The sequence below is a fragment of the Dermacentor albipictus genome, chromosome 2, assembly GCF_038994185.2.
Source record: "Dermacentor albipictus isolate Rhodes 1998 colony chromosome 2, USDA_Dalb.pri_finalv2, whole genome shotgun sequence".
NCBI classification, from domain to species: Eukaryota; Metazoa; Arthropoda; class Arachnida; order Ixodida; family Ixodidae; genus Dermacentor; species Dermacentor albipictus.
Genome location: NC_091822.1, coordinates 85026709 through 85048642, shown reverse-complemented (window position 1 = coordinate 85048642; position 21934 = coordinate 85026709). Strand labels below are relative to the sequence as shown.

Below are 21934 nucleotides of genomic sequence, written 5' to 3'. Positions count from 1 at the left end.
TACGCTGCGTTATCTAGCAACGCTTATCAACAGAGAAATGCTGCGCATAGGAGGCGCATATGGTCAAGCCACGTTATCTTGCAATGCTGATCAACACAGAAGTACGGAAAATATATCTACATGTTTGTACCACGTTGTCTTGCAACGCCCGTCACACATAAATGCTGCACATCACGTTATCGTTTGATGCATAACGGCCACCTCATGTCGCACATGCCGGTTTTGGTTTTATTACCGAAGCTAAGCGGCATTCTGCTGCCGCAGAACAGTTCAACTGTCTGTAGCAGGAGATTCCCTCGTTGAACAGGTCATGACACGGGCGTTAGGCTGTTCTCTGTTCATCATTGTCTCTGAGAGTAGAGGGCCCAGTATTATGGTAAACACAAAATACTACGCCCTTAGGACAGCTGTTCACTAAACATTTCAATTCGGGATCGCTACCTCAAATCCCCTCCCACCGACAGGGCCCGTCATTTTGGCATTGACTTTGAGACTTCAGTAAATCAGGAATCACCGTGTTGAATGCTCTTAAACAGTTGGAGATCGCATCGAAGTTTTTTGCCGCACTTTATGGCACCAAGCGGCGCAGCAGGGGCACCGCAGCTGAAATGTGCCGGTAATTTCTTCACTCACACGATAAAAAGCAGCAGCAGCAGCACAGCGCCGAGAGCACATACAAAAACTAAACGACTCATGGCGGCCATATCGTATTTATAGCTCCTGCATTCGCTTCCGGTGTTGGAGCACACATAAGCAAGACCTTCGAAATAGGCTTATGTTACTCCGAGGAGCCGGTCCCGTGGGTGCAATTTCGACTTTTTTTTTTACTTAGTGTTGCCACTTAGTGTTTCCACTTAGTGTTGCCATAGTACCGTACGCTTTCAGTCCGCTATAAAAATTCAAATGCAAATTTTCTACCGCACCCAATACGCTCAAATTCCGTCAGCTTGCTCGGGGACACGTGCTGACTATCATCAAAGTGTACACTTCAAGCTTCAAATTTCTCTAAAGTGCGCTGTCTGCTTGCTCACACAAACGAAAAGCCGGGCCAGCTCCTTTCAATAAGTTTCTTAATATAATTTACTCGCTAAAGCACTCCAAATGCAGTGGCTACCCGCCATCAAATCTTAGGTAATGTTCACGAACAACATGGTAAAAGGTTGCAGAATATTTCTCAGTGTGCCATCCGTACCTTTTTTGCGGCGAATGAGGACGAAAAGCGTCTGGCTCGAATATCAGGCGGTCGCTGACAACCACTTATTACGGATGAATATCGAGATGTTACCACAAATCATTTGTAGAAACACGCAAAGGGCCATATAGGCAGAAAGAGCGGCCAAAGGGCAAACATGGTGCTTTAATGGAACTGCAAAGTAATCATAATGATGGCAGCAGGTAAACGACGATGAAGCTTCTGCAGACTCCCCACACCGACATGACGGTTAATTTCCGTGTCCGTGGCGAAGAGACAATAAGGTTACACCATATAAAAACGACGGTGAAGTTCCAGTACGTAAGAGAATGTGAAGGAAACATCGCGACCTCGTTCATTGGTTCGTGCAAGTACACCTTGTGGTCGGAAGTCACCACGATCTGTGCCCTGTCCTTGTCGTCTTTCCGAATTTACAGTTGTACCAGGGTTTTTCAAACGCATAGAAGGTTTCTGGTTGTACTTTGTTTTGCATTGCAAGTTCTAATGTGCATGCGTAGTATGTACGATGCTCTAGGAGGATACATTTACTAAGCTGTTGTCGTTGCTTCATCTCCGTTGAAACAGCGTAAACATCGTCATGTGATGACAAAGCACTCGGCGCAATGGGCACCTCGTTTTGTTTTTGCGATGAATTGATTTTGCGCAGATGATATCTGGTCTCTCATGCATCTACGCCAATAAATGCCTCAATGGTTGGACGTTATAGGTTGTGCCACATAGGATTCCTTAAGGGTTAAAACAGTCAGTTCTGGCAGCGAACGACAGGGGTGTGGCCACATGCTATTCTACGTTGACTGCGCAGCGTCGATCGGCCTTCTTTCGTAGGCGCCTGTATTGGCTCGAATTCATCGGCTTTGGTTCATGCGTGAGCCTTCGTGGTCATCAATGCAATGAGTATGCGGTCCTCTGTCTGTACAGCACCGCGACTCCTAGGTGAAAATGAGATCTTCGTGAACTCCTGGACTCTTCGTCAAAGACATTCATGAACGGTGTGTTGCTATTTTCATCGGTCGCGTGTCCTGCACACTGTACAAAGACCCTTTCGTTATCACTGTGGCTAGAGGAGCTGCTTCTAGTTCATTATTATTGTGCCTCCAACGCAGCTCTAAAGTCGAAGACGATGACATTGGTTGGTAAATGTCTTCAGTTCCTTCATCACATCAATACCAATGTTACAGCAAATTTTAGACTCGCGCACTTCCTTTTCAGTAGGTGCTAGAATTTAATTGAACATTTATTTCTTAATTCCGTTCGTTCTTCTACCTTCTTCAGTCTGGTCACAGCTTGAAGCTTCTCTCCTGCAGTCTCTTACCGGTTCTGCTTTATGCAACGCTTCAAGGCGCAAGAGTACTAAACTGACAATTTCGCCGCCTAGCGATCTACGGCACGTCGTCGCTGTTTGGACTGTGCCTCATATCGATAGCAAGTCTGATTTTAGACTGCAGCGTAACCAATTTATCCCAGTAGTCTACCTCAAGGGTGTACTCTTCATGTGTTGCGTCGTCGTAAATACTTCGACCTTTTCGTCCAGGAAACAAAGCCTCTCCTGAAGTATTTCGAGACGGGTGCTCATGAGAGGAAGTTGAAGTGTCGCCTCACTGAGTGCCACGAAGACATCATTGAAGGCCAGGCTTACCGTCGTTCTGATAAGTGGCCTTTCCGTGGTAAGCTCGACATCCCTGTACCTGTCGGCTGTCGGTAAATGGATGAGGTCAGTCGCCTGCGTTGAATCCGCTTTTCCCGGTGAATCCATGTGTGCGCTCGTCGTCAGTCGGTCCTGGGGGCTTTTCGGTCGTTGATTAATATAGTTTCCGAGTTTCACGGCACCATTTCACAGAAACACGTGAAGTACCGCACAGAAAAAGCGGTGCATGGAGAAACCTGCCGATTTAATGGAATAGCAAAATAATCGTGTTCACACGAGGTGAGCAAGTAAGACGTTTCTACATAACTAGCGTAAGCAAGTTTCGTTGTGCGAGCGCCATGGACGACTAGCAACAACGTCTCACCGGTTCACATCACGATCACCAAAACACACTTGTAAGCATGTCCTCGAAGAAAACTGCTGAATCTGGGAAGCGAGGAGAAAACGGAAGCATCGTTTCACTGAACACCCGCTGAAAATTAACCATGAGCTATTCATCCTAGCTTCTTTGCTGTGCAATAGGTGACTCAGGAGTTGTTTTTGTTTTCAATATGCCATAAGAGGTACTCTAGATATGCAACAAATCCCGCCATTTCAGACAGAAGTGCTACTTGAAAGTGCCACTTAATATGTGAAGCACAGCTCTGAGCGCTTAAGCGACTGCTTCGTTGTTATTACGTCGCCTATGTTCATAAGCGTGGGATTCCAACATATTTTTGCACTTGTGCTGAACAAACATGGGAGGATATTTCCCTTACGCGCATGGAAAAGATCAGCTGTGATGAGCTGAAGAGAAGCTAGTTTGTCGGATGGGACCTGAAGCGGTGCTGTTCCCGAGCAGCTTTTAAACAATAAAAAAGCCGAAGACACCACAGCGCTTCTAATGAGTTGTGAATGCGAAAGCATTATAGTCCCTTACAACGCCACTGAGCGTACCTTCGAGCTATGGACTCCTCGCGGGCAAGCGAGCGCGTTGAGTTGCATGACCCACCCCTTCTAAATAGCAAAAGGCAGGTCACTTCGATGCGTGACGTCATGCTACCTTGCCCGACTGCCATAGAATCTATCGGGGACGGTCCCGAATAAGCCGCGGTGGTTTCGACGTCATCGCTTTCGTCACGCCGGGCTTGGCAATGAAAATTTCGGACCAAGTAGAATGATGCCATAAAGCACAGTGCAGAGGCCCGCTATCAAGGAGGCGCTGGTTTAGCCCAGTGGGCAAGACACTTGGCCTATGAGCTTGGGATCGTAGGTTTGAAACTCAGTACTGCCAGCGTTTCTCCGTTCGAATTTATTCTGTTCTTTATACATTTCTTTATAGCGATTACCGATGCGCAGTTAGAAAGCAGGCGAGAGCTTGCGCGGATAAAGAACGCGCGGAAAACACAAGCTTCCGATAGCGATGGCGACGTAACGTCGTGGCGGTGCCCTCTCCCCTGACTCAACAGCTGGCGGGTCAGCAGGTGTTTCCTTTCGCCCGATCAGCTCCGTCGGGGCGCGCATATGACGTGCCATCGCAGCCTACAGGAATTAGGGTACCGTTTCGCTGCTACAGACGCCGGATTTCTTGCGCAATGGGTCATTTAATGCTATTTGCATCACATTTAACGACATTAACAAAACAACAAGCCTGTCTGTGGTGTATGCAGGTTCTGGTACGGTGCCTGTGGATGGCTCACAACGTGAAGCAAAGCATCGACGCCGGCCGCCTTCACAACCAGCTGCATCCCGAAAACGTCGTCTACCACGAGAACACCACCGATAAGGTCTTGAACTTTGCGAAAATGTTGCGCTTTTGTCTACACTAGTTCATCTAAACTATGATTCCATAGTTTCCATGAACTAAACCTGATTCATTGCGAAATAGACATACCAGGAGCAGCACCAAATTAGACGAATAATAATAGCAGTGCGTTCGTCTCGTTTCTCTACTGCTTCTGTATTGTTCAGTTCGCAGCATGCTCTGCTACGAACTCGAATTGTAACGCTTACACGTGCATTGTGGCTATATCCGTTCTCTCGCTGTTCAAAACCACTGTGATCGTAGATATATAGGCATATAGCACTGCCATAGAAATCTGTAACAATCTGTGCCATCAAAAACCTTTGCGTACGCCTTAGGCGCGCTAGTAAATTTCGCCAAATGACATGCAATTACCAGCCCTGCTGAGCTGTGAGGTTCCGCCGCCACGAATAACGAGATGCAATTTTTACATCTCGTTTTTCTTTGGTATAAAGAATGCTACGGGGATCTTCTACTTAAATATATATTCAATGGCTTAGAACATCAACAGTGCCTTTTCTATTTACACCGAGGACCGTGGCTTTCATTCGTCAAGTTTAAATGTTCGCCTTACACTCTTGCCGCCGCTATAACCACGCGAAGCTTTCTTGCGGAAAGTCGCCCACGATTTCTGTAGCGCATTTTTTTAGCCTCCACTGTTAGGCGGAGGTGTTTTCTTTCACCAAGGCGCAGAATAACTGGGGCCTCCTGCTCAGCACCAAAGTGCAATAGCTGCAACCGAATGGTGAGGCGTGCTAGAAAGATTGAAATACATGGCGAGGATCCTTGAAAAACTAAACAGCCACAATTCGTGCAACACGAAGCACAGTTTTCCATTATTCAGCTGTGAAAGAGATGGTTTAAGCTTTGTTGCATTCATTTACCAATTAACAAATACTGTTGATTCTGTTCACGTATATTATGACTTGTATTGTGTAAAACCGTTCTTAAGCTTCATAGTGAATTTCGTAAAAATATTTCAGAGCAGCATTAGTATTTTGCTCACCTTTAATTTTCCATCATGTTCAGTGAACTCGGCCTTACGTCCTCGGCGATTACCATGTATCAGAGAGGCTGCTTTCTCCTAGAGTGACGAACGTCCCATATATCCTGAGCCTACCCTCATGCTTGAGTCGAAGGTAAACTAGAATATTATTTTTGACACGCGCTTGGGAGAATACCTATTTTAGTGTATATTATATGAATGGTTTTTTACAATGCAGATTAATGTGGCGAGTTAAATGCTTGTGGTGCGGTAGTGCGTGTTCTAATGTTCAATGTACGCTTTAGTGTACATTCATGAGGGACGCCATAGGTCAATCAGTCAAGTGATCAATGAACTTTTGTTCCAATGTGAAATGTTCACTGTGGTGCGCACAAACAGAAAGTCATTTATTATGTTCGCCAAGGTCTCGCCCCCTTTACTTCACAAGTAGCAACAGTAACACATAGGCTTAACAGTCAACGATGTAATACAAGTAAACACGCAGAAGTCGGTTGTAGCAGTAAATGCAGAACTTTCAAATAAGCAATCTGGAACGGCTTTTCTGAAGAGCTAGGTTCAGGGATAAGAGAACATACAGCCGTAGAGCTCGGATACTTGATTTTACTGTACGCTTAACGCATAGCGTGTCCTCTTCTCAGGACGTGCTGGCCAGTCTCAAGTGGCGCGGTCACGAGCTGAGAGCCTTCACGTGGCCAGGGGCCGTGATTGCCGTCCGCCGTCGAAGCGGGGCCATCTACGAGGCGTGCCACGACTACCGCGATGGTACCATCGCGTCTTCGGACGGAGGACAACTGACTGAGAAGCCGCGTTTGCCACCCTGACACATTTTACTCACGCAAAATGTTAGATGTGAGCATTTCAGCACGTTATATAATTTCGGCGCCTGTGGAATTCGAGTCACATATTACACGCGGTAATTTATTTATTTATTTATTTGTTTCCTTGCGCTGAATTTCACCTTGAAGACTTGCCTAAGTTCCCGTAAAACATCCTAGAGGAAGCAGATTAGACACACTCTCATAGCTTTCTGTCGATTCTTTTTTTTTATGCAGTCACTTTGCGAAGAGCCATTACGAGTTGCCTTGTCATTGTGCACTCCATGCATTTCCCTTTTTTTATGGCTGGACTTTAGGGCTTCGTGTTTGTGACCGCTTCCTTCGCGATAACATTTTTATCGCAGTTACTTCGTGTCTCAACCGTCCGCTATAGTACAGACTTTCTAAATATTACCGAAACCTCTAGAGCTTTAGAATGCCTTGTTCTGATAACATTAAAATATATGCGTACCGATAGCACTGGCATTTGTGAACATTGAATGCAAAAAACCATCGTGCATCGCGCATTGCGTGCCAGTTCCCTAGATGATTAAAACTCCGCTATGACGTCTGTTCCCCGAGAGGAACTGGCAGATCATCGAGTTGCAAAAGGTAGGGAAACACTTGGTTCCCCACTCTCTCGACCACTCATACGTCGGCAATAAACGGAGAGGTAAGCGACATAAGAGGTTACACCCCCCCCCCTCCCCCCCAAGCCAAAACAAACCATTTTACCCATTTTTAACTGCCTACACAAATGGAGGAATAGCTACTCATAGTGATCTACGAATGCAATTTTAGTGTAAATTATGTACTTCTTTAGAATACTTAAACGGTGTTTTGGTAGCATTATTGTTTGATTTATTAAACACAATTGAGGACCTTGAGAGAGAAAGGGTAAAAGTGGGGTTAAATATTAATATGTAGAAGACAGATAGTGTTCAATAGCCTGGCAACGGAACAAGAGTTCAAGATCGCCAGTCAGCTTCTAAAGTCTGTGAAGGAGTACGTTTATCTACACTGTAAACAAAAGCGAGCCGACATTGGGGTTTTTGCGGCTCATGAGCTTTGAAGACTACCTTGCACCAGAAAATTACTCTGGCATGAGGCAGTAAAATGCGTTACATTACATCGTTTTAGTACCAGCTCTGAGAAACGTAGTAAAAGGATGTCATGAGCCGGCTTCACGACGTACGGAGTTTTAGATCACGTAACCAAAAACCATCTATTGAGAGTTCTAAACCACGTGATCTGGAACCAACCTGAAGGTCACGTGATTAAATACTACCACTATACTCCGCAATCATGCAAGCTCTGCTTGATCCAGTTAAGCCTATATATATATGCTCGGCGACGGGCACGGCCGCGGCAGAAATGGCAAATATAGATGCCGTGGCGGTGCATCCGCCAACAGAACCGCAGAACGTTGGAGACTTGGAACGTATGTACTGTGCGTGTCTCAAGTGGACGCGGCTTTATGCCGGCGCGCCGCCCGTTGCACGACCGACGAGCCAACCGACTGCTTTGCGTCAGTGCGAACTAATCGAAAAATAATGTTCCGATTCCGCTCTGCACGGCGAACCGGCGGGCCATGCTCGCATTCAGCGACAAAAATCGCCTCAAGAATCGTTCCTGGACCGATCCTCTAAACGGCAGGGAAATATCTCGCCGTTCGCGAGGGATACCGCCATCGGCCGGCAGCCTACAAACGGCGAGTTGTCGCGTCTGCTGCTCCGGCCGGAAGCAAACGTGTAGGTCAGAGTTCATTACCAAGCACAAGCCCACCTTTTCATGCTTCTACGAGCGAGAAAACGGCTGTCTATTGTCCATTTTGAAGCTATAAACGGAATCGTCACGGCCCACTGCAGCGCAAAAGAAACAAAACGTTGGTTAGTTGTAGCGACAGTCAATGGAAAGCCTCACGCACTAGAAATAGATGCGATCATGTCGAGCGTTAGTTCGTATTCCGAGTAGTGCAATGTGGGTGTCACACCGCGCACTCTTCATGGCGATCAAACCCGATCAGGATCGAATTTCTAGGTCGTGTGTGCCCTCCTTGAGCAAGCCGTGAGAAGAAGCCAATCATAATCGAGAATTTCGAACGGGATCAGGCTCGATCGCGATCGAAAGTGGCCGTGTGACAATGGTATAATAAAGAAAAAAAAACACCTTGGAACGCTCATTCTTCTACTCCAACAGGGGGTTCAAATTGTGGATGAGCAGATTTGTCCATATTTTTTTTTAATTGCTGCCACAGCAGATTTCACAAGGCTGTACCCATTATGTAAACAGCCATGCACACCAATGTTTTCAACATACTGCTTCACGGTCGCTATGCACATTGTATAATTGCTCCTCACCAAACAAATGTAACTCTATACATGCAGCTGAGGAGCTATAGAACTTGATTAGCATCAATGTTGGTTTACAGAACCTTTCCCTCAGTACAAACACCTTCTCAGACCCAAACGCATTCTACCAAGCAAAACAGTGGCCAATGGTCATATTACATAAAAGCAACCATCACTGATTTTAGTGGGAGCCACAATGGCACGGGCTCACGACTCAAACCATAGTGCTCTTAAATTACGTAGCACTTTGACTTCCCAGTGTAAACATAGGGTACACCTTAACACCCACATCTACTGATCAAGGAAGCACCGTTGATTGCTGTTGGCTGCCATCTATCGTCTGCAGTGGCAAAGGCTGTGTATTTGTGCGTTTTACGTGTTACTTTGACCATGATGTCGGGCATACAAAAGTTGATTTGATGTCACTAGTGGCTACAGCTGAATCTCCAAAAATGCATGCATGTAATTCAAACAGCTCAATCTCAACTCGGAACTCCTCCTGTTAAACTGCAAGTGTAACCGCGGCTCACCAACAGCAGAATTTCCTTGAATCCTGCCAGTTGTGCCAAATACCTTGAAATTCATGCCCTTGACAATAGGGAGCTTTAAGTTTTGAGTGTGCAAAGAGAGGGCACAAACCGCAGGGCTTACAAAAGAGTGCCAGAAACTTATACAAGACAATCCCAAAGCTGCACAAAATAACACAAGTGGGGTATGACGCTTTCCATATGCAAAGGTCTCTTTGAGAACCCAAACCACTTAGGTTACGCAAATTATAAAACTTCATATTAAGTTGTACACTAGGTGCTCTGTATGCTTCAAAGCATGTTCAGGAATTCTTAACTACAGGGCGATGGCACGTCTGCAGTAGAGTGATTCTTAAATTTAAGATGTGGCTGCCCAGTTATAAATAAATACCTGGCCACCAATAGGCAGTTTCGATAGACAAAATTCATGTTCATGACCTCGAATAGCTTGCCCAAGCCAAAAATTATGTTCTGCCAAGCTCATTACTTGCAATGGAATCTGTGCGGCGCTCACTGCAGTGGATAACTGGCCCCCTCTAATGTACAAAATATTAAGCCTTAACTGGGCTCAGAATAAGAAAGAGATAAGTTTGTGTAGGCATAAGGAGTCTGGCTCTTGCCCCCACATTTCAAATACACTTCCAGAGCCCCTAGCTCTAGCTAATATGACTCATGCTATTCTCAGCAAGGTCAGTTAAGTCAACTGGTGTCCCCTGATCAAGTACGTTGAACTAGTGAAGTATAAAATAGCACTCAACACTTTCACCTCAGAAGGCAACAGCAACACCAGTAGCAAGAATCTACAAGAAAGTAGCATGTGCCATCACAGGCCTTCTTCACATCTGCCTTATCCCTCTATTGCAAGAAACTACACAAGTGAATAGACACACACAAATATGTGACAGTATTCAATGGCAGCATAGTTTATTTTGAGCTTTATGGACTATACATATTTCACAATAAATGCCTTTTTTTTTAACCTAGGAAGCAGTGCATCCCATCATCATATAGAAACCAAACTGTGCAAGCAATTAGCTAGTAAGTGAGAAAAGTACGAAAGCACCCACTTAGCCTGGGAGTGAGGAAAGAAGCAGCTGTCAATCACAAGATGACGGTTACCTGAGTGCATGCACATTATCTTCCAAGAAATATATTTGTCTTCTCGTCACACAGTACATGGAACAACAGAACAGTACATGAAGCTCATCAAGACAACCCCGGTGTTAATCTTGCTTCTAACATACATACCGTGGGTCGCATGATAACCACAAGGAAGAGAAATCAAAGCATGGATTATGCCTGTGCCATCGACGCTTTCATTTCTCGTTCGTGTGTTTATCATGACAGCCCACAGTGTGAATCAGTTCCAAGTCGCTCAGCTTTCAGTTTTTGCTTCCAACAAATAACGACTTCTTGCTAAAAAGCATGAGGCTCATTTCCTCTTTGCCTTGTTGCACAGCTTCACTATGTGAGAGGAAGTAATACTGCATTGGCTCTGGTCGTGGATAGCACTGACACTTGAAATCATACAAAGGTGGCAGGCAACGCATGAAGCAAGACACATGAGGTATCTCCAAGAGCTAGAAAAACTTGCTGGTACGTCCTACTACAATGACTGTTCATTTACATTGTGCTCACATCACCGTCCTGAACATGCAGCTTTCTGCATGTTCAGGACTGTGATGCCAGCACAATATGAGCCAAAATACCACCACAAGTCAGTCTGCTGACTGGGATACAAATGACAACTCTCAAATGCACAAAGAAGGCACCCAAAGCTGTCCTACAAGAGTGAATTGCTGAAAGACAAGTTATGAAAAACACCTTCTAAACTGATACCTCTAGGTGAGCTTGCCAAATAGACATGAAGCACTGACATACGCTACCTGTTATAACCATAGTCTAAGCTAAGCCACTAAGCTTATGGCTTTAAAACACTGCAATCATGTATGATTCAATGCAGGGGAAAATCAATGCTGCTTGAGCGATGTGTTGCTTGGTCAGTCACTCAAGCCACCTCGTTGAGCGTGTTCTGAATGTTACTCTGCATACCCTTGAGTAGCTGTGCAGCAGCACTGCACCAAGGAGTGAGTTATGTCTGGCATGCACATTCCTGTGCTTGAAAATGACTGTCAATCAGTGCGCAATCATCCTTGAGTTCAATCTGCATCAACCTTAGCAAAATTGAACGTGTTGTGCTGAAACAGGTCTACAGGTATGATGACACACACAGTCCTACTTGTTTAAAACAGTCAACAGTAGCCTAATGCAACTTCGTTCTAAATGCTTTTCTGTTGTAACTGTAGAGAAAAAATGCATTAAAGCCCATATGAATGTGTTTACTATGGCTGTATTGCTTTGCTCTTAATGGTTTTGCTATGCCTTTACATTTATTGTTTAAGCACAGCCAATTCAACTTATCGTAACCTCACCTGCTTCATCTAGGAAAACCCCAGAATAAGTTCATTTGATTATATCAACTGGAGATTGCATTACTATGTGTTAGCTTAGATAAAATAAAACGGTATTAACAAAGCTGAGTTGGTCCAATCTTGCAAAGCTCAGGCTACATTGGCTAACAACAAAATCCAGAGATACAAGATTCCAAACTTAAACTCATGCCACTTAGTATATAACCAAAGGCCAGATTCGGGGCTGTTACTGAGGGACATACGTATCATTATCCTATCATCAACGTTGGTGTGATGCATGGTGATGACAGCCATCTTAATTTCACCATATTGTGCTCTATTAAAATTTGAAAATGTACTTGGAACTTGTGGCATTCCCTCTCGGTATACAGATTTGACAAAGGCTAAGCTAACATTATCAAATCCATTCAGAAATGTGCAGGAGGTTCTAATCCAAGTTGGCAGGAGCTATTGCAATGCTGGCCAAAGAGCCCTAACCCAGTGGTGTACAACAGGGGTGCTGCAAGACTGCTGTGAAATGCCAAAAAATAACATGCATCCCACAGGACCTGTGAGCGAGCATTGCAGCGAAGCAGTGATGGGCTCCCAAATCTCTGTTCGGATGTCTGTCGACCCTCCCTCAAAAGTTTCAATGCTCCTTCAGTGCTGCTTAGCAGGTGCATGTTTTTATCATAATTCTATCGTGATCATTGCATATTTTATTTGTCATTGATTCAGCTAGGTCGTTAAAACAAGATTGAGAGTCATATTAGGAATTCATGTATCAACCCGTCCACAGAATTGAAGCACGAATGGGACTGCCCTAATATTTGCCTCTCAAAGGTGGTATACTTAAAGACAATTCAGATAATGCCTCATGACAGTGGCCTAGTTAGGTTCATGTACATGCATCTACATTGGTGCTGAGTCTCTCTCTATATTTAGTTTTGACACCTTGTATGTGTATCTAGGCATGTACAGCATAGGTTTACCGTGTGTGTATACAAGATAGATTAACTCGAGAAATAGATCAAGCGTTCTACATCCACAAAAATGGCTCGAGTGTTAGCCACCCTTTGATAACAGTTAACTGTAATTCCCCAAAAGTTGTGTCTAGTATCAATTTGATACTACCTGTCTGCCTTTTGTGCAGGCATACGAGCTCTGGCATGGTTTTCACTTTCATGTTCAGTTTTTTTTTCCTGAGGGTGCAACAGTGTGATAAGCCATGATTTGATGTTTTGGTTTTTTGAGGGCACAAGAGCCATGATTTATTTGTGTTTATTGCTCTTATGTTATTGTGATTGTGGTCAAATAGGTGCTTTTCATCACGAATTAGCTTTAGTTTGAAGTTAGTGCTTCATTGTCATGTAGTTTTCTCTTGTGTGGTTGTCTGAATTCCTTGCACTATTAAGGCAAACATGCATTCATACTATTCTCGCATATTTGTGATCTCTGTCAAACTTTTCATATGCATAGAAAAGCAGCAACTAACGAAGCTCTATTCTTCACAGCTGTTTTTAGAAGGTGTGCTCATAAGTGGGGTTTCAGCTTTTCAGTATCTTCTGCCAAAAGTACCTTCTGATATAACTTTTATTTCGCTTGGCTAAAACCAAAACATTCAAAATTTTCATGTTTAGTTTTTCCTTAGTCTTACCGAACAATCAGAAAGCACATACTCAAAAGCCTTGCCAGCGCATCAGTCTTATTAGGTATCTAGAAACAATCACAAATGTTATAATTGGAAACATGAGATCTTTGTTTACTAAAGCTAATCATATACTGCTAGTGTCAACTACAAACTCATCAGAGGTAAGGTGGGCTTTCTGAAGTTGCTTTTTAAAGCAGCCTCTATTGTTAGAGTTGAGCCTACTCTTTTCATGCTGTTTTGGTGTGATCTAACTGAAAGCAAAGACACAATTGCTGCCCTTCCTTATGAAAGCCCTACATATCACCGAATTCATTCAACAAGCATTTTGTCAGCCATGACTAGTAAGAGTAGTTCTCTTCGTTTTGCAACACCAAAAAACTCTTAAACAAGACCACTTTAGACAAAGTTTTTTTAATTGTACAAGAGATCTACTAGTTTTCACATTTCCTTTCTTCTCTAACACACGTAAAAGAAAGCTTGTTACATGGTGACTGCTATATAGAATCTGTTACCTAGAGCTCTATATATATATTTTTTTCATTTTTTTTCAGATGTAGCATATAGCAGCATACTGGTATTTAACATCAGCTTGGAGAGCAGTTATTACGTTACTGGCCACTCTCTAATGCTGGCTCCCATTGGGAGATGACAGCAGAATGTATGCAGTTGAATTGTTAGAAGTTAGTACATATTACAGTATATGGGGGAGTTTGCTCATGTTGTATTGCAGCTAGAAATTATTATTCTGAATCCCTTAGTTTAAGCAAGACACAAGGGCTGACGGCAACAAATTCTTATTGGAAAATGGAATGGGCCATAAAATAGGTAAAAATTTGTCCCATTAGGAATAATTGCCAATAAATGTGGAATTCAAGGAGAAATGACTAATATGGGCTACACAGATGACCAAAAGTAAATAGATTATTCTGACTCCTATTTGTAGTTCCCATAGCCATAACGCCATGCAAGCTTCTCTATGCATAAAGGACACTGTGATCAGGTGCCCATTATACAGCCTTATATTAATCAAACGGTATTGTAAACAAAACAGCTTTATGAAAACTGACTATATAGGCCCTAGTTCGCATGCTAATTTTTTTTAAATCAATCATTCCAGTTTTCTTCAGTACCCGAGAAGACTAACAATGAATAACATACAGTTGTAAATTTAGATAAAATGTTGCATTTTTGCTGTATGTTTGTCCTCGAGGGAGTTTCGTGTGCGGGACTAATATGACATGGCACTACGCGCACGTGTCCATAGGCATGGGTGGAGGGTGAAGGGACGCTGGGGGAACTACAAGGTTGGTTCCAGAAACAAAGGAGTTAGGGGACAATCTGTTCACATTGACACAGTGCATCGAAATAGCAGAAAAGGAATACATGCCCCTATGGCTAGAATTTCTGGATATAAAGGGAGCTTACAACAGTGTAATTCAAGAGGACTTGTGGCACAGACTGGGCACACTAGATGTGGAACATGGAGTAACTAATCTCTTAAAAGATATCTACAACAGTCTCAAGGGGATTATAAAATGGGAAAAAAAGGTATCTGAGCCTATAGAGATACAACGGGGCTTAGACAGGGGCTGGCACCTTTGTTGTTCACACTGTACCTACAAGGATTAGAGGCTAAATTAGAGAGGAGCGGACTTGGCTTCAACCTTTCTTTGGTCAACCAGGGAGAATAGATTGAACAGTCATTACCAGGACTGATGTACGCGGATTATGTAGTACTAATGGCTGACAACAAGGAAGATTTGCAGGGATCGATGGACATCTGCAGTAAAGAAGCAGCTAGGTTAGGTTTAAACTTGAGTAATGAGAAATCAGCAATCATGATTTTTAATCAAAATAAAGGTGGCAAGCATAGGATACAGGAGCTACGTTACACTGGAGGTAGTGGATAAGCACAAATATTGTGGCATGTGGATAAACAATGGAGCTGAGTACATAACGGAACACGAAAGATAGGACCTAAAGTAGCAGGAATGCAGCTGTGGTGAAAAATAGGGCACTACAATAGGTGATAATTAATAGGTACAAGTAAATAATTACAATAGGTGCGAAGTGGTCGAGAGGGATTTGGAAAGGAGTGATGATTCCTAGTTTGACTTTTGGCAATGCAGTCCTGTGCGTGAGATCAGAGGTTTGAGAAAGGTTGGAAATTAAGCCATGTGGGGTAGGTAGGCTTGCTTTGGGAGCACATGGAAATACACCATGTAGAGGGTACAGGGAGACAGTGTGCTCACCATTTGAGAGCAGAGAAGCTAGCAGCAGGACATAGGAGCGATTGAGAGAAATGGGGGAGAAGCAGTGGGCTAGGAAAGTTTTCTGCTACTTGTACATGAGGAATGTTGACACAAAATGGAGGAAGTGAACCAGAAAATTGTCGAGCAAATATCTGGACAGCAACAGGAGGCCAAGCCAAGAATCATCGGTTAAGGGCAAGGTCTAACAAACAGAGAGGGGTCTGTGGGAAATAGGCATGCAGACGAAATCAGCACTGGGAACATACATATTTTGCAAGCAGTAAATTGCCAAAGAAAATATCTACAATAATTCTAGGGGAAGATCTTTATTGTTTGAAGTCAGGACGGGACGGGAGTATTGCGGACTAAGACGTACCGAACCAACTATCAAGGGATAGACACGTTATACGGTGTGTGTGAAGAGGAAGAAACGGCTGAACACCTGATATTTTTCTATAAAGGGTTTCACCCTACAGTTTAAAGCAACAGGGTGGATTTTTTCAAAGCATTGTGGTTTAGGGGCAGCGCAGACAAGGTAGAAATAACCAAACAGAGATTATCTGTTTGGTGGTTAAAATTAAGACGAGTGAAATGTAACCCTCCACTAAGTACAACTACATGCATACTACTTATCTGCAGTCACACGTATTACTATAGTCACGGCTAGGTGGTGTGGGCCGCCGCCCGATCTAAATGGTTCAGCCATCCATCAATCCATGGTGAAATCATATGGTGAGATGCGGAATGACGCGATGACGCCTCTAGCAGACCGCGGCCGGCGCCAGCCGAGACGGCATGTAGCCATGCGAGTGTGGCTTATTAAACAGTTGTTAATTAACACTTGCGTCTCGTCAATCTCGTCACATGCTCGGCAGACGACCACGACATGGTGGCAGCGGCAGGATGCTCGACAACGCCGTGAGAAACGCACCGTTGAAATAGAAGTCTGAAAACTCCCACAGCGCAGGGGCGCAGTGCCCCGGACACAAAACTTCACTACACATGGCTTCGCTTTCAATGCCTACAGCTCCGCTCCGGGTAAATTCCTTGTTGGCGTAACCTTCTCCTCGCACGGACGCGGTACGTCGGATGGACTTTTTCGCGGCTGCGGCGCTCGTGCTGTATCAGTCATGCCAGATTATACCTTTCTTGCGCCTTGCGGCGCTCTACCTTCAATATAACATAACTGATTTTTCCAGAGGAGCAGTAGGGGCCGTAGTAGAGACCGGGCCTGCTCTCTTGTAGTAGTATCTTCGCTTGTGCCAGGCTTTTCGTATGCTGCTCTCCGTGACTTTCCAAAACATTTCAACTCAAAGTGAAGTTATATTGAAATTAGAGCGCCGCAAGGCGCAAGAAAAGTATAATCCGGCATGCAGCAGGAGCACCGCAGGCGCGAGAAAGTCTATCCGACGTACCGCGCCCGTGCGAGGAGAACGTTACCAACGAAGAATTTACCGCTCCGCTCAACCCGTTCGTAGTTGAACAGCCCAAAAAACCAGTTTCGGCGATCCAAAGAGTGGAAACGGTGGTTCACGAGATGGGAGCGCTATCTGAGGACTTGGGAAGCAAGCTGACGAGAAGCAGGTAAACGCCCTCGTCTATGCCATGGGTCGTGAAGCCGAAGATTACCTAGCTCCGCGACGCCGAGAAACTCGGCTACGACACAGAAACCCGAGCCATAGATGCCCGAGCGTTCGCGAAATATTTTGTGCCGCGGACGAACGTCATACACGACCGTGCGAAGTTCAACAGCCGGAAGCACGAAGCGCGCGAGACAGTCGATACGTTCGCCGCCGAACTATTCAGACGAGCCGAAACCTGCGAGTATGGCGATCAGATGAACTGACTGATCCGAGATAGGCTCGTGGTTAAGCGAGAAGCTGCAACTTAACGCCGAGAAGCCGCCGCCACCCGTGCTCGCAACTCCAAGAGCAAAGGAAAGTCAAATCAGTAGGCTCAGAAAAACCAGCGCGAGCAGACTGCGCCGACGTGCAAGGGGTGTGGCTCAACGACGCTCCCACCATCACACATTGTGTGCCCAGCGAACGGCAAAACGTGCAGTGATTTTGACAAAAAGGGACGTGTGCACTTCGCCGCCGTGTGCTTATCCGCTTACAAAAGGCGTAACAGAGGTGCGACAGTCAACGGCTTGCCCATGAAGTTCGAGGTAAACACTGGCGCGGATATAACCGCTATACCAACGAAGAAGTTATAGGCAACTTAAAGCAAGCAAAAAAAAAACAGCTACTTGGACTTAGCAGGACCAAAATAGTAACGATTGAACTGTTCAGTGCAAGCCTGTGCTGGAGTGGCCGGTTGTGTCAAGAATAAATTTGTGTGATCGACAGAGTCACGCACTTCTTGGACGTCTCGCGATCAATTACTTTAGATGTCCTACCAAGCGTTCTGGAGGTAAGAGTCAACCTGCTAGGTCAGCGACCCATCCAACATTCTATGCTACTTTCTATACCTGATACCTGTACAACATTCTATACCTGACTTCATGCCTGGGCCTAGTCAGGACAAAATGCAAGATGATGATATTCCTATGTGCTATTACGTACCTGAGGTGAGTACCTCTGCCCATGTTGCCCTATGCCAAACGTGAGTTAAGAGATTAGAGTGCTTGGGTCGCATCAGAAAGGTTGAAGAGGCCACAAAGTGGTGTGCAACTATGGCAGTTGCAAAAAAAAAAGGAGGCAAGCTTCAAATCTGCATTGACTTTGAGGGGTTGAAGAACATTCTGCGTGAACAAGTCTTAATGCCCACCATCGATAAATGCTTTGCCAAATTCTCTGGAGCTGCATGTTTAGCAAGCTCGACACAAGTTCCGGTTATTGGCAATTGACTCCACTGCCAGCCGAGTCCCAGAGGTACACCACTTTCCTGATGCCATTTGGCCGTTTTCAGTTCCTTCGATTTCCACAGCACCTGAATTTTTCCAGAGGGAAATGCTAAAAGTGCTAGAAGGCCTGCACAGCCAAGCATGTCTGCAAGACGACATGATAGTGTTTGGCTGCATGAAGGAAGAACATGATGCATGACTCCACAGAGTACTTCTTAGCACCACCTTAAATTCAGCAACGTGTGTACTACACCAGCAGTCGGTGAGATTCCTTAGGTACGTTGTATCAACAAACAGTATCAGTGCTAATGCTGAAAAGGTCAACGCGGTCTGTCATCTAGCAGAGCCAGCAGATGCAACAGAAGCGAGATCCTTCTTGCGATTGGCTAATCCCCTGACCAAATTTCTCCCAGGGCTCTCGCAGCTCACAAAACTGTTACGTGACCTACTTCACAGTGATGCTTAATGGTGCTGGGATACACCACTAGTAGAGAGCTTCAATGCTATTAAAAAAAAACACTGACGACGACACTGGTGCTCACCAACTACTACCCTTGCAGTCATCTCACTGTGTCTGCAGATGCATCACCGTACAGTCTTGGGGCAGTCCTCTTACAAGAGACAGCAGGTCATAGGCTTCCAGTTGCCTCTTCCTCAAGATCCCTCTCTGACATGGAAACACAATATGCACTAATAGCCTTAGACCTGAAAATGGAAAAATGACAGCAAGCAATGGACGGATAATGGACCAATATGAATAATCAGTTAGGATTATCCAGAATGTGGATTTTGCTCCGCCACCTTTTGAATTCTGAGGAAAGTAAAGCCACGTACAGACAAAACATAAATACAATCTTACATGCATATGACAAAACTGAAAAAGCTTTTATCGATGAGATAACCACAAGGTACTTATCTTGGGCTAAGCCAACTCCTCACCTAGATTACACAGGCACCAAAAACAGACAATTAGACGAAGAGATTAGCAAAGCGGAATTGAGAGCAGTTCTACAAAAACTTAATACTACATCCGCGCTGGGACTAGACGGAATAACAAACAAGACGATTCGAAATCTCGATGATGCCTCTGTAGACCAACTTACCAAGTATATAAACAAATGCTGGCAATTCGGTGCAATACCACAACAATGGAAAATGGCCCAGATTATTCTAATACCTAAACCAGGCAAGCGGTTACAGTTGGAGAACCTGAGACCGATTTCACTCACGTCCTGTGTGGGCAAACTCATGGAGCATGTTGTCCTTATGAGACTGACCAACTATCTCGAGGACAACGACATTCTCCCCCCTACAATGTTGGGCATCCAGAGAAATTTGTCTACACGGGATGCAATGCTTCAACTTAAGCATCGAATTATAGATAACACAAGCCGGAAGACCAAAGCTATCCTAGGATTGGACCTAAAGAAAGCTTTTGACAGTGTTACCCACGGTACAATATTAAACAGAATAAATGAGCTAAGCCTAGACCAACGAGTATATACTTACATACAAAACTTCCTTACTAACAGAAAAGCAAACATTAAGATAGAAGCCTTAACTCTGAAGAACTACAAATCGTAAGAGCAGGTACGCCCGAAAGTTCCGTAATATCACCGATGCTGTTTAATCTGGCTCTGATCGGATTACCGCCAAAGCTACAGGAAATCGATGGCAGCAATCATACCATCTACGCTCATGATATCACCCTCTGGGTAAGCGATGGCAACGATAGACACGTTGAAAACACATTACAACATGCAATAGAAGCAGTTGAACAATACCCAGCAGGAACCGGACTCGCGTGTTCAGCAGAGAAATCTGAGCTCCTCATTTATATACCATCGCGACATGGCCGAAAACCACGCAACTACGAGGAACGAAACAATCCGGAAATTTACCTAACTACGGCGGATGGTACGCCTACACCCAAGGTTGACAAGATCAGAGTATTGTGGCTCATCATTGAAAGTAGCAGCTACAATGGAGACCATACGTAAATTAGACAATATAACATCTCAAATCATGCGGCTACTCAAACGAATAGCCAAAAAACATAGTGGAATTTATTTATTTATTTATAAATAAATAAATAATGAAAGAAGACAATCTGCTTAGACTAGTCCAAGCATTCGTACTGAGCAGAATAGTATATGTGGCATCGTACCTACCATGGTACTCGTCAGAATGATACAAATTAGGCTGCTTAATCAGAAAACTTTACAAGCAAGCTATCGGACTCTCCAATACCACCAACAACAATAGACTACTGCAGCTAGGTCTACACAATACACTGGGTGAGCTAATCAAGGCACAGCACACAGCACAGTATGAACGCCTGTCCAAACTAAAACAGATAGGCAAATATTGAGTCGCCTGGGTATAGGGCATCATATCCAACATGGCATCAAAGCAGATATACCCAGACACATCAGAGGCACGATAACCGTCCTTCCACTATCCAAGAATATGCATCCCACTCACTATCAGGGTAGGTGGGAAAGCAGAGCCTGCGATATACAGAAATTGGTAACAGCAAGGACACCACATTTGTAGACGCAGCTAGATACAGACACAAGCGCGCCTATACAGCAGTGGTGATAAATTGCGAGGGAAAATGCACGACAAGCGCTACAGTGAACACGCCACACGGATAAACCGCAGAGGAAATAGCCATCGCGTTAGCCACAGCACAAACGCAAGGGGATGTAATCATCATTGATTCCCAGACGGCAATACAAAACATCACCAACGGTCAAATCTCCCCAGAGGCACTACAACTTATAAAATCAGGTAATAACCCCGACAAAAGTGTGCATCTCGACCCCTGCTCACACACTACCAGATGGTAGCAATGAGGCAGCGCCCCGCATAGCTCGAGAGCTTACGGACCAAGCCTTGGTTAGCCGCGCCTCACCAACTACCGACGAGTGGGAGTGGGAAGATCGAATGACCAGATTTCACGAAATTGCACAACACCATAGATTGCAGAGGCGCACATTCCCGCTGCTTCACCCCAAATTAAGCAAAGAACAGTCTGTCAAATGGTGGCAGTTACAAACCAGATCCTATCCGAGTCGAGCTATCGTGTACCTAATACACCCGGATTTATACATGGCTGACAAGTGCAGACATTAATTGCGACTCTAGAGCCACCCTAGAGCATATCCGATAGGAATGTAAGGGTATAATACACAGTAACATTGGTGCAGCCTCAAACAGCAACAACCTCCACGCACGCTGGAAGTCTGCGTTGCTCAGCCCGGACCTGCAGCACCAACTCTCGGCCGTCCAGCGAGCCGAGGAAGCCGCCAAGGGCCAACAACACTTGGCCGACACCTAGGCGGGGTCGAGACCCACCCCAACAAATCGCAGGGCACTTAATAAAGTTATTTGAATGAATGAACATGCTTACAGAAAAACCAAGGATGAGCA

General features: G+C 44.8%; 1 protein-coding gene across 1 annotated transcript in view; it reads left to right on the top strand.

Moving 5' to 3' along the window:
- The window catches only part of LOC135900989 (scoloptoxin SSD14-like), a 64636-nt gene extending 57697 nt beyond the window's left edge, over positions 1 to 6939 (top strand). The window contains exons 10-11 of the mRNA XM_065430614.2: positions 4508 to 4624; positions 6286 to 6939. Of these exons, the coding sequence (XP_065286686.1) occupies positions 4508 to 4624; positions 6286 to 6468 (300 nt within the window). The 3' untranslated portion in view covers positions 6469 to 6939. The remainder of the gene's footprint in view (positions 1 to 4507; positions 4625 to 6285) is intronic.
- The last annotated feature ends 14995 nt before the right edge of the window (positions 6940 to 21934 follow it).